The sequence below is a fragment of the Octopus bimaculoides genome, chromosome 19 (assembly GCF_046866305.1).
Source record: "Octopus bimaculoides isolate indiv1 chromosome 19, ASM4686630v1, whole genome shotgun sequence".
NCBI classification, from domain to species: Eukaryota; Metazoa; Mollusca; class Cephalopoda; order Octopoda; family Octopodidae; genus Octopus; species Octopus bimaculoides.
In genome coordinates, this window is record NC_142946.1 from 49,347,467 (window position 1) to 49,361,669 (window position 14,203).

Genomic DNA, 14,203 nt, shown 5'->3' on the forward strand with positions numbered 1-14,203 from the left:
GGGGGGCATCATAGCCACGTGTTGAGAGGGATTCTTTGGGGTTTGGATGAATGCAACAAATGCAAAGTTTGAAGGAAATATTAGCCATTTTTAACAGGTTCTAGGGGTAAGCAAATAAGAAATAATAGTTGCTACCCAAGGACAAAAATCATGTAACACGATGTAACATTATGTTAGTATTCAAATACCGATGCTTCTGAGGTTATGGACCTTCCTGTGTGCGTGTGTGTGTTTCTGTTAATAAACGCTAAAGTTAAGTTGCTAAATATAGAACTACCTAATATAAATTTCGTCTCCATCTTAGTTTCAGCTTAAGGTGGCATGTTGACCCTTTGTTGAAGAGCAGGCCGGTGGGGCCAAATTCTTTTCATATCAAAATATTTATGTTGTTTGTCATAAAATCTAGGTTAAATACTGTTAGATACATCAATTTAGAAAGAATCTTATTTCAGCAGATTTGTATTATATGCAGATAATTCAAGTATACATAACATGTACATAGTGAGCGAATGACGTTACCAGACGTTCAAAACGAGCCTCCGTGATTTAAAAAAAAAAAAGAAAGAATGAAAAAAGAAAAGAAAAAATACCGGTAATAAAGCTTATAAATAAATAAATACACAGAATAGATTTACAGAGCTGTGGAATTAGCATTCCGATTACTCTGTCAAATGTAATGCTTATTTATTCACACTGTTTGGAATTAATCATGTACTATCTCGTGGCATTAAGACTTCAATAATATGATTGCTTATTTTTAGAATTACATTGTAAAATAGGTACGAGAGGCCAGATGGGGTCAATTTCACCATAAAACAGGAAGTATATTTGGACTAACCTCGAAATCATTAGTGATGTTCGAAATAACTGTACCTTCACCAACTGCAAGAGCAGCTCCGATCGCCAAGGAAAGTTGATCATTAATATTCATAAGGCATGGATGATAGTCAATGAGCTTCAGTTGGAGAGGAACTACTTTGAGTTAGCTTAACAGTTTTCCATCCATATGATCCGCGAGTGCTTCAACATGAACTTCAAAGCACCTCATCATGGATTTCATGTTAACGTATGGCGGCTTCTTTGCCATCGCAAACCATCCACGAAACCTTGAACGAGGTGATTTTTCAATTTGGCAAAATGATCCGCCTTGAAAGAAACTATTACTTGCTTCTGCCAACAGATTGCTCACTGAGGTCGTTCCTCTTTATATAATTCTGGTGCGAGAATCAAAATAACACGCACGCACACACACTTTCATTTCCCTTGCAATTACTAAGAATTCTTCTCATGCAGGGTTAAACTGTTGATTCTCAACAATTCCTTTTTTTACAGGGATAATTGGATAATTGCTGAAATATAGATAAGCGTGGATAAGAATACCTGTTAGAAGTACAGACGTACCACACACACACACGTACACACGCAGACATTCACGCATGCACACACACACACACATACGTTTCCCACAAATGGTGCAGATTATGATTATATTGGAATTTAATATGAAGAAGAAAAAAATTCATGGGTACCCACACATACGAGAGGGTACCCACACATACGAGGGGGTACCCAAAAGAAACAGGAATTTTGCAACGTTATTTTATTTACTTAGTTTTACATGTTTACACTTTTGTCGCTTTCAAAGTATTCTCCATTTCAATACCTCGGTTCAGACGCGTTTTCCACTGTTCAAAGCAGTTGCTGGAACTCTTGCCAAGAGACACCTTTGGACGCCTCCGTCGTTTTTTTTCTTCACCTCTTCCACATCTGCAAATTCCGCAGCACCAGCTTTCGTCACCAGTGATGACCTTCGAAAAAAAAGATCGATCAACTTACAGCTGTTCTTTCAGTTTACAACATGAATTCAGTCGTGAATGCTTTTGATCTGCCGTGAGAACGCGAGGATCAAATTTTGCTACAACACAGCACGACAACTGTTTCGGCCGTCGTTTTCCCCAGCAGAAAACAGAAATTTCACGGAAGCACGCTTGTTCCTTCGTTTCAACCGTCGCAAAAGTCGATGAACAGGGAACAAAGACGCACCACGAGGCAGTACAACTTCAAAGGACGACGCCGGTCGGCAGACTGATGCCTGAGGATCGCATCAAGTGGCGGAAGCCTGAACTACAACGGGCTTGTCCTACAGAGCACGTTTCCGGTTACTTTTGGGTACCCCTTTGTACATACGGACACATCATATATACACACACACATGTAGAGATCTCACTTGGCCCTACCTGATATCTGAAACCGAATCCTCTCGCTTGTTGCTTGTCAAACAGCAGGAAATTCTTTGTGTTTACATCTCCACTCCAGATGATTAATGGGAAGCACTTGACTTCCTAGGACCTAGATCAGTCCTTTGTTTAGAATTTGACCTACATCCTAGCATAGTCTATATAACAGAAAGCATTTCCTTTATAACGAAGATGAGTAAATGTAAAAATGGTATAGGCGCAGGGGTGGCTGTGTCATAAGTAGCTTGCTTACCAACCACATGGTTCCGGGTTCAGTCCCACTGTGTGGCACCTTGGGCAAGTGTTTTCTACTATAGCCTCAGGCCGACCAAAGCCTTGTGAGTGGATTTGGTAGACGGAAACTGAAAGAAGCCCGTCGTATATATATATGTATGTGTGTGTGTGTGTGTATATGTTTGTGTCTGTGTTTGTCCCCCCCAACATCGCTTGACAACTGATGCTGGTGTGTTTACTTCCTCGTAACCTAGCGGTTTGGCGAAAGAGACCGATAGAATAAGTACTAGGCTTACAAAGAATAAGTCCTGGGGGTCGATTTGCTCGACTAAAGGGGGTGCTCCAGCATGGCCACAGTCAAATGATTGAAACAAGTAAAAGAATGAAAGAATATATAAACTGGCCATACATTGTCTAAATATTTTACTACCTGTTTCATGTTCAAGCTGGCCAGATCCAACTTCTCACACCTATCCTACAATGTCATTCTAAAAATAAACAATCATATCATCAAAATCTTGAAGCTACAGGAAAATGCAGGATTAATTCAAAACACATGTGAAATAAACAAATTACTTTTTTAAAAAATGGTTCATGTTTTATTGGATGTTATCAGGTATTTTTTTTAAATTAAGTTTTAAAAATGTAATTTCCATCATAGCAATTTAGCACTGACAAATTTTTAACAGATATTTCTTAAACATCAGCAGCGAAGATAACATTAAAAATTACAAACACACAAACTAAAATATTCCCAATAATTTTAATTCTCTATACTCAATACATTTCATTGATCTTTGCTAATTTTTTTTTTTAAATGGATTAGTACAAGAGTATAGAGAGATGACAGGATATTTGTTGCTTATTTATAAGAATTTAAATAAAAATATTTAATCCTTATTTACTAAATGCTTTAAAAGAAATATTTCGTAGATGATTTTTAGAGAATCTGAAAAATATATTCAATAATAATCTATTTGTGAATTGTTTTTTAAATATTTCCTTTAATTTATGAAAATGCAAATGGCTAAGGAAGTAGGGGATGAGACAACCAGCCAAGAATTCGGTGGTTTATATTCTGTTTTGTCAGTAGTCAACACATTTAACTCTCAAATGGTCCAGTTTTATTTATTTGTAAAAAAAGGTGCTGCATGAGCTCACTGTCTTAAACAGTGACAGAACTGTAAAGTCAACAAGTGGTTTGTTAGTTGGCATTGCTGAGTTCAACAGTTCCAGTGGGCATAATAATAACCCAGGAATGTCTTCAATAGGTATACACCAAAAGAAAGACTGGTTCTACCAAACTGGTTAGCCCAAGATACATTATATGAAAGCTAAAGTATTTGTTAATAACCCTCTGACGCAATACTTCAAGGGACACTTGCATTGCTCTTAAGTAATGATATAAGTTCCTTGCTCCTGATTCGAATGAATGTAATAGTTCTTTGTCACTTTAATCATTTTTATGCATTAATGTATACAAAAGATGAAAAACTAGCTTCAGTTGAAGGTTGAAGAGGGAATGATAGATCAGATCAAAGCTAAATAAATCAATATCACAAGTAGTAATCTTTCAAGAGAGAGATTCGTCAATTCTATTCAGCACTTTCTAATTCAGTTGCTTTCTTGAGAGCATCAGCAATATCTGTCTTATTTACAAGTCGCTTTGATAAGATGAGCAGGTTTTGTTGGCAGTGAAAGACGGCCCCATAGCCTTGCTCTGGCATGGAGAACTGTACGTAATATTTTGGAGCTATTAAACAATCACATCCACCCCAGCATTCCACAATCACTTCAAGCTGCTCTCGATTAACAGACCAGAGATAGGTTTCAAATTGATCTCGGACTTTTTTCTCTAAAACATAAGAACCTTCTTCACTGGCATCACAATGTTTGTATTCAATCTTAGGAATGAGAACAGGTGGTTCAGGAACCAACGAATGGTATAAATAGTCTACATCATCTTCTGACATTTCACTGATAAAAGAGCATGAAATGGACTTTTTGCACCCATCAGCCAGTTGCTTAAGCGCCCAATAAGGCCGGTGAATTAAAATAGTTTGTGCAATCCGTTGAAGAGTGTCACTAAGGTCACAGGGAGCAGGAACATTTAAAATACCATATTTCCCAAGAACTGTTACTAACATTTCTTCAAGGTTTGCAGAAAACTTTGGTGGCAACATTCTAGCTTCCTTTAAAGCAGCATTGACAACACACAGTTCAAACTCTGAGAGAGTATTTTTGAAAGATTTCAGAAGACTATCTTCATTTTGAATTTCAGTAATAATAAAACAAGCAGATGCTTTAGCAAAGCGGACAGGCCAATAGCCATAAAGAAGAAAACCATGAGAGAGTATTTTCCCGAGAACTTCAAAGAAGTCTCCACCATTCTCTGGACACACAACTGGATACTTTTCAAAGGAACCAGAAAAATGTTTATGAAGAATTTTTTTCCAAAAGCTGCAAAACATTTTTTTAGCCTGTAAGGAGGCTGTGTTATCGCCAGGTTCAGTTTCTTTGACTGAGGTGAGATTCAAGCAACAGTTGCAAATATCTTCATCATTCTGATAGAGAGGAAAAAGTCGATCCACTAAATGCAATTTGGGAGGCATTGTGAGATCTCGTACAGAAGTCAGCTGGTTTCTGGCATTAATTAACCGTGTAAAAAGATCTAGTCGGTTGAAGTCTTGAATGAAATAAAACAAAAATATTTGTCATTAATAAAGTTTAATAGAGCTGCAAAATTATCAAATACAAATATGAAGTTATAAAGCATTATAAAGAGCACTCAATTGAAAGTAACAAAATAACAAATGTTAAAGAATTGCTTCTATCATTAGAAAGAAAATGTTTCAGCTCCAAATTGTTCCCCATTCACAGTGTCCACCATTACTCGTCATCTACCACACACTTTTTCCACTCTGGTACACTTACCTATCCACCAACCTTTTCTGTTCCTCTATCCAAATTCTCTCTCATATTCACCTTGTACTTCGAGGGTACATTTTCACTTTCACCATCTCTCTCTCTCTCTCTCTCTCTCTCTCTCACTTCAGCAATATTTCACATAATAAAGAAAGGACACATTCAATGATGCAGCCCTAGACACAATGTGAGGAAAGAAAAAGAAAAAAAAACACAAAAAAAACATGACATTCAGTTTGATCATGGAACTACTTGATGAAAATGATACCAAAACTAAACAACAAGAATAAACGAAAAGAAACAAAGAACAATTACCTGAATTATTTCTTTGGGAGCTTTCTTCAAAAGATCTTTGATACGGCGACGAATCATTGGTCAAAACACCCTGAAAATATAAGATAAAAGCATTGTTATTCAGTAATTATGCTTAACGATATTTCGTCCACCTTTACATTCTGAGTTCAAATGCCACAGAGGTCGACTTTAACTTTCATCTTTCTGGGGTTGATAAAATAAATACCAGGTAAACACTAGGATCAGTGTAATCGACTGGCCCCCTCCCCAAGATTTTAGGCTTTGTGCCTATAATTGAAAGTATTATTAAATGATCATTGAATTAAACACATCTATGATTTCCAATTGGAAATTTTGCTTCCAGATATAATAGCAAAGTGAAGCGTCACTGAAATATCATCATCATCATCATCATCAACTTTAGGTAGCTGTCCATCAGGACTCAGGGTCTTTGCTGCCTTTAATTTTAGTTCTTCAGCCTATAACAAGGGAGTCTAAGACTGGCTGTCCATGGGAACTTCTGTATGATCTAGTCCAGGTAGAAGGCAATCTTTTACAAAAAGCAGGCCACATGAGACATGGCTCATCAGGTGGGACATACTATTTAAAAAATTCAAAGTAATTGGTATACAAATTAGGTGTAGCATTCAGAAAGTCTCGTGAGCCACAGTTTATTTATGACTGATCTAGTCAAAGGATTAAAGAAGAAATTCCATGTATGGAAGCACAATCTAGAATTGAGTGGTCTTAATGTAAACATAGCAAGGACAAAAGTTTCAGCTAGCATAAAGGAAGGCAAAACTCTACTGCTATCTAGGAAGGAAACTGGCATGATATGCAGAAAAGAAGATAGGAATATCATACAGTATACTGAATATAATATGGAAGCACCAAAGAAGCAATGGGATTGATAGAAAAGAAAAGTAATTTTAGCAGTAAGATCACCAACAAAATACATTTTTTCAAATGCTCAGAAGACCTCATTAGAAGTAGCTGATTGTTTCTCATTATCTAACTGACCAAATTAGTAGTGGAGGAGAATGTTTTGAAAATATAGCAGCCAGAGTAAGCATGGGGGTTGTAAATTTCAAAGAAAGTAACAAAGTGATTTTCTCTTAGAGACTGCATGATGGCTGAGTATGAAGCATAACATTACATTGTAGTAAGACATGGAATGCAGTGGATTTGTGGGATAGGAGCTAGGGAAAATAATTAGGCATGCATGCTCCAGTGGACATATAATGTTAATGTGAGATTGCACTATTGTGAGGTGTGTTGATGGAGCTCTTTTTTCTTCTTCACTTGATCATCCCAGTGTGCGCCCCAGTATTGTCTTCAGTTGTCTCCCTTTTTTACATCAATGACTTTACATCATGACACAACTTTTCATTCTTCTCTAACCAAGCATTATCCATTCACAACCTAGGTACCACACACCGGCCCCACACCAATACCATGAAGAGAGACCTTGAAAGCCTCCTTCAATGGAAATATTACCAATCTAGTGTCTTTCCACAAGAAAAAATCTAAAGTCACTTATATCAAGAAAACCTCATCTCAAGTCCCTCTTCAACATGAGCAACATAGAGCCCTCACAATTGCTCCAAATATCCGTCAGGTTTCACTAAGGATTTCTCCTGACAAAAGCACATACTTAACATAGCTAGAACCAATGACTATGATACATTTTTGATAATGATGTTCGTAGAAAACAAGGTTTCACATATTAAAGGTTAGTCATGGCTATATAGTTAAGAAATTCACTTCACAATTTGTGGTTCTGGATGTTAACCCACTTGCAGGAGCCTTAGGCAGGTGTCTTCTACATAACCTTGGGTTGACCAATGCTTTGTGAATGCAGTTTGGTAGATGGAAACTGCAGAAGCTTGTTATATATCAGAATCATTTAACGTCCGTCTTCCATGCCGGCATGGGTTGGACGGTTTCACAGGAACTGACAAGCCTGCAGACTTCACTAAGCTCTACTGTCTGCTTTGATATGGTTTCTACAGGTGTGTACCCTTCCTAATGCAAAACCACTTTACAGAATACATTGGATACTTTTTATGTGGCACCAGCACCATGTATGTATGTGTGTGTGTGTACATACGTACGTATGTATCCATCCTCATCCATACACAATGATATAAAAAAATTTTTTTAATGAGAATAAGGTACCTTTTATTTGTTTGTCATTGGACTGCAGCCATGCTGGAGCACCACCTTGAAGGATTTAGTCAAACAAATCCGACCCCAGTTCTTAATTTTAAGTCTACCAGTTTCTTTTGCCAAACAGCTAAGCTATGGGAACATAAACAAACCTACACCAGTTGTCAAGCAATGCAAGGGGGACCACACAAAAACACACGATGAGCTTCCATACTGTTTCCTTCTACCAGATTTACTCAGAGAGCATTGATCAGCCCAAGGTGACACTTGCTGAAGTGGCTGCACAGTGGAACTGAACCTAAAACTGTGTGATTGCAAAGCAAATTTCTTAACCACAGAACCAATTTTTTTTTTTTTCAACATAGAATATTGTTATATTTCGGGATGGTCAGTTTTTTTGAGGTTTTTTTTTTTTTACCAAATAACCACACATACTATATATTCATTCTTCACTCATTTATTACTGTTCAAATTTTAACTGATATCCATTGGACATCAGTTAAAATAAGAACAATAATAAATAAGTGAAGAACGAATATATAGTGTGTGTGGTTATTCGGCAAAGATAAAAAAAAAGACTATCCTGAAATATAACAATATCTGTTTCAACACACGGTTTCAGATCAGGAATCTTGCAACACAAATTCATATACATTTCTCATAAATTTGTGTGTAAATCTTCAGAAAATAGATAAAAAAATTTACCTCATCTAATGACAGATGTGATGTTGACATTTCACCATACGATTGTTCATCATCTGTGGACGTAAAACTTGCATTGCCAACAGTTTGAACAATTTCCAGAGGAGGTGAGTTACTGTCGCCCTTAAAAATAATAATTAAGATTAAGTTTATAATGAGCAAAATAAATAAATGAATAAATAAAAATAAATGAAAATGAAGAGAAAGATTATGGTTTTTATACTGAAGCTACAGAATCTGAAATTTTGACATAAGATAACATTTCTGGAAAAGAAATAATTTAGTAAAATAATTAACAAGCGCAGGAGTGGCTGTGTGGTAAGTAGCTTGCTTACGAACCACATGGTTCCGGGTTCAGTCCCACTGCGTGGCAAGTGTCTTCTACTATAGCCTCGGGCCGACCAAAGCCTTGAGAGTGGATTTGGTAGACAGAAACTGAAAGAAGCCCGTCGTATATGTATATATATATATATATATATATATATATGTATGTATGTATGTACATATGTATGTGTGTGTGTATATGTTTGTGTATCTGTGTTTGTCCCCCCAACATCGCTTGACAATCGCTGCTGGTGTGTTTATATCCTTGTAACTTAGCGGTTCGGCAAAAGAGACCGATAGAATAAGTACTAGGCTTACAAAGAATAAGTCCTGGGGTCGATTTGCTTGACTAAAGGCGGTGCTCCAGCATGGCCAGTCAAATGACTGAAACAGGTAAAAGAGTAAAAGAGAAAGTATTACATTCTCTTCTTTTCCTTTTGCATTATCTCTCTTAATGTAATTAACTTTAAGAGAGAGAGTGAGTGGGGAGAGGGAATGTGTGTGTGTGTATGAGTGACGAATAGGATGCGTGCATGTGTGTATGAGTGTGTGAATAAAGTACAGCATGTATGTGAACAAAAACCAGAAAGCAATGAGTAAAGACTAAGATGTGTATGTACTTTTCATTAGATAATATTGATTTAAAATTTTGGCACAATTTTAGGATGGAAATTTGTGGGGAAGGGTCCAGGTGATTATATTGACCCAGCATTCAACTGGTACTTATTTCATTAACCCAGAAAGGATGAAGGACAAAGTCGGCCTCAGCAGGATTTGAACTCAGAACATAAAGACAAATGAAATGCGGCTAAGCATTTTGCCCCATGTGCTAATAATTCTGCCAGCTTGCAGCCTTGTTACAGATGGATAATATTGATGTGACAACAGTATACCCCAACTAGTGTGTCACTTCATCTGTAATCACAGACCCACCATTAAGGCATAGGCTTTACACGTGCCACCGGCACAAGTGCCCAGAAGGCGACGCTGGGCACAGGTGCCATCACGATTTCGCTTTCGCTTGCCCCAACAGGTTTTCGCAAGCCGAGTTTCGTGTCCAATGAAGGAGACGACGTTGGCGTGGGTACCAGTCGTCGAATTTAGTTCATGAGATCAAAACTTACAACTAGAGCCATTATCATGCCTCTGGGCAAGGTACATAACTCATTAACTACTTGCCTCAGTCTGCCTGACTGATAGGAGGTTTCCTCTCCTAATTCATGACTGAGTGGTTAGAAGCAGTAGGAAATGAACATCCAGCTGTAAAAACAAAAGATACACATTGGTGTCTTCTGAGAAAGTTAAGACTTTAAGTTTTGAACAATGCCATTGTTAGAGTAGAAGTTTTTCTTCTCCAACAAATTAGCGTCTGTTAAACAGTCTCAACTTCGTACCCCTACTTACGCTGGATCTTCAAAAGGATTCATACTCACAGATCATCACTTGTCTACCAGTTCAAGTGATCCAACAACACATAAATATCTAAAATTGCAATAACAAAACAAAAAAAAAAACTGCTCCATACATGCTTGTATAGATATATGGATGTAACACAATTAAAAAAAAAAATATATCTTCAAAGGTTTAATTGAATTTGTAACAAAAGCATGTATCTCTATGGTCAGATTAAAAACATGATATCAGGCATGCAAATAGATAGAATTAAGATAACAATTTCAATGAGTATTAATTCCAAAATGGTTAATAAGATGGTAATTAACATCTAATAATTTAAGAATTAGAACTGTTAAACCAAAAATACTAACTACCAAATTTTGCAATATTGTAAAATGAAAATGCTAATTCAACAAAATTCAAATGATTTCCTGATATTATCAATTTGTACATGAAGAAAATCAATTAATGGTAAAAGTAAATGTAGAAAAGGAGAGGATCCAAATGAAAATGGGGTTAGATTTCTGAAGTTCAAATGATGATACAAATAACACTGGAGAACATGGGTTTTGTTGTCTGGTGTTGGAGATGTATTTCCTAGTAATTTTGAGGTGCTGATTTCAAAAATGAAATCCATTTTGCTCTACCATGTCAAGATTTTTGACAAACTCAAATGTCCATTTTTCAAAATTTCTGATATTATCACCATATTACAACATAAGTCTAAAAGTGCATTTTCTGCACAGTCATCTGGACTACTTCCCTGAAAATCATAATGCAATAAGTGAGGAGCAAGGAGAAAAATTCCACCAAGACATCGAGACCGTGGAGACTGAATATCAGGTAGATGGAACACAAACATAATGGCTCACTACTGTTAGTCTCTGCCAAGTGACAGTCGTGATGCAAATTATTCACACAAAGCAGCAAAGAGAAAGTTCATTCTCTTAATAGCTCCATTCTGACAGAAATATCTATCCTAGGATGTGTAATTAAACATTTTGTGTAATATATTTGTTAAACAACAAAAAGTTTAGTATCATTTGGTTTGTGTTAGTTTCTTATTTCAGTATTACATTTAATAACAACATTAAAATGTTTTTGGTAAAAAAAAAACTGAATTCCTGTTTAACAAAAAAACTTGACATGATAGAAAATTTCTGAGGGTATTTCTGAACACAGCACCACCAAATTAGGTAGAATGAATTGTAAAAAGCAAGACAAGTAAAAAATTTTTTTGAAAATGTTCCCCGGTTATCAATAAAATAATAAAAACAGCTGACCAGCCCTATTACTTACGGATAAACAATGCAACTGTGCTTATTCAGAGAGTAAGCTGCAGGGGAAAAAACTTGAGGTGATAGAAGAAAACTGAGTGTAGTTTTGAAATCAGCATGCTAATTTTAGTCTAAAATCAAGGGAAAAGGCAAACTCAACAGAAATTATGTTAAAAAATGTTCTTCTGTGTAATCTTGTTAAGAAGAAATGTTAATCCGAGAAATTGGAATGGTTGATTAGATAGTGTTGGCTTTTCAGTTTAACCCTTTAGCATTTAAGCAGGTTCATATCCAGCCTGAATATTCTACTTGTTCTACATTGAAACCCACTTGATCAGACCTTTCACACATACCCTACAATGTCATTTTTAAAATAATCACAGCATGGAATCTCGAAGCTACATGATCAATTCGAGGCAATGCAAATAAACAAGCATTACACTTACCAGAGTGATTTGAATGCTAAAAGGTTAAGAATAAAACAATAAAATTATCCCTGTCTCAATACTCAAGCATTAGCAACAGAGAGAAAGCACACCTGAACTTGAAGGGTAGTTAATAAGAATAAGACAATAAAATTATCCCTGTCTCAATACTCAAGCATTAGCAACAGAGAGAAAGCACACCTGAACTTGAAGGGTAGTTAATAAATATTTTAAAAGATTTTTAGTTATTATTATCACCATTTAAACAATATTTTCCTCCATACTGACATAAACTGGAAATTTCCTCTATTTCTTACAGCTGTATCACTTATAAACCTAAAGTGATTCAATATTACTGTTATCGGATAAATGAGTTTTGCTCATCTTAAGCCATCTCAATATTGGTTTCACATGTTGGCACAAGACCAGTAAGTTTGGAGGAGGGTGCATAAGTTGATTACATCAACCTCAGCGCTGGACTGGTACATATTTTATTGACCCTGAAAGGTTAAGTCAACATCAGTGGAATTCCAACATCAGTGGAATTCCAACATCAGTGGAATTCCAACATCAGTGGAATTCCAACATCAGTGGAATTCCAACATCAGTGGAATTTCAACTCAAAACAAAGATGTACGAAATGCCACCAAGCATTTTGCCTACAAGATATAATATTGTCACACTTTTTTACATTGAGCCTCTATTTTTAAAGCATTTTATTATTATTACAGTTCATTCAGTATGTAGAAAAGGAGTAGGTAGTAACTCTATAAGATGTACCCGGTGCAAGCTATGGACACATAAGAGGTGCAGCAACATCAAAGGCAGGTTAACTAGCAAGTTTTTATTTGTGGAAGATGTTCAGGTGCAATAAAGACTGTAAACAAACAGGAAACAACTTCTATCTCATTCCAGGGTGAAAAACTAGAGGTAGTCGATAGCTTCCTCTATCTGGGCGACCAAGTTAGTAGTGGGGGTGGGTGCGCTGAAAGTGTAGCTGCTAGAATAAGAATAGCCTGGGCAAAGTTTAGAGAGCTCTTACCCCTGCTGGCGACAAAGGGACTCTCACTCAGAGTAAAAGGCAGACTGTATGACGCATGCGTACGAACAGCCATGCTACATGGCAGTGAAACATGGGCTGTAACTGCTGAGGACATACGTAAGCTCGCAAGGAATGAAGCCAGTATGCTCCGTTGGATGTGTAATGTCAATGTGAATACCCGTCAGAGTGTAAGTATCTTGAGAGAAAAGCTGAACACTAGAAGCATCAGTTGTGGTGTGCAAGAGAGACGATTGCGCTGGTATGGACATGTGGTGAGAATGGATGAGGATAGCTGCGTGAAAAAGTGCCACACCCTAACAGTTGAGGGAACCCGTGCCACCTCAGCCCAGGAAGGCCTGGGCTGAGGTGGTGAGGCAAGACCTTCGTACATTGGGCCTCACCGAGGCGATGACTACTGACCGAGACCTTTGGAAATGTGCTGTGCGGGTGACACGTAAAAGCACCCACTACACTCTCTGAGTGGTTGGTGTTAGGAAGGGCATCCAGCTGTAGAAACTCTGCCAAATTAGATTGGAGCCTGGTGTTGCCATCCGGTTTCACCAGTCCTCAGTCAAATCGTCCAACCCATGCTAGCATGGAAAGCGGACGTTAAACGATGATGATGATGATGATGATTCGCCTATGTAAAAATATTATAGCAATTTGGTTACCACAAGATCATTGAAGAATTACAAAGAACATAAGCACACTGAATAAATACAATAATTCTGTGTAAAACAAGATGGACAAACAAAAAAGGAGAACAATATCGATCCCTAATTGTATTATACATTCTATGATATCATACAGACAAAAAAGTAGCCATGAAAACAGCACAAAGATTGGATTTTTATACCCTTTTAGGATGGTATCAGTTCTGTGACTGTCTGCTAACAACTTTTTCCATCATATAATGGTAAAACACCCAATCTTTCTGCTGTTTTCATGGCTATTCTGTGTTTGAAATATTACTTTCTTGTCTGTAATATGATAGACATTCAACACTTCCAAAAACAAAAAAAGAGTTTGTTTACATATGTTATACATTCTATATTTTCTAAATAAAGGATACCCTAGTTTTCTCTTTAACACCCACACACACATACACAAGGGGGTACTGGAAAGTTCCTAACTTTGGGTAAAAGAAAATACAGTTAATTAGGATTTTATTCAACATAT

General features: G+C 36.8%; 1 protein-coding gene across 6 annotated transcripts in view; it reads right to left on the bottom strand.

Moving 5' to 3' along the window:
- Positions 1–3,047: 3,047 nt before the first annotated feature.
- The window catches only part of LOC106878111 (uncharacterized), a 32,270-nt gene continuing 21,114 nt past the window's right edge, over positions 3,048–14,203 (bottom strand). For all 6 annotated transcript variants that reach the window (XM_052974893.2, XM_089337647.1, XM_014927221.3 and 3 more), the window contains 3 exons: positions 8,565–8,684; positions 5,712–5,781; positions 3,048–5,157 (listed from right to left, as the gene is read on the bottom strand). In XM_052974893.2, coding sequence (XP_052830853.2) covers positions 4,067–5,157; positions 5,712–5,781; positions 8,565–8,684 — 1,281 coding nt within the window. In that variant the 3' untranslated portion in view covers positions 3,048–4,066. The remainder of the gene's footprint in view (positions 5,158–5,711; positions 5,782–8,564; positions 8,685–14,203) is intronic.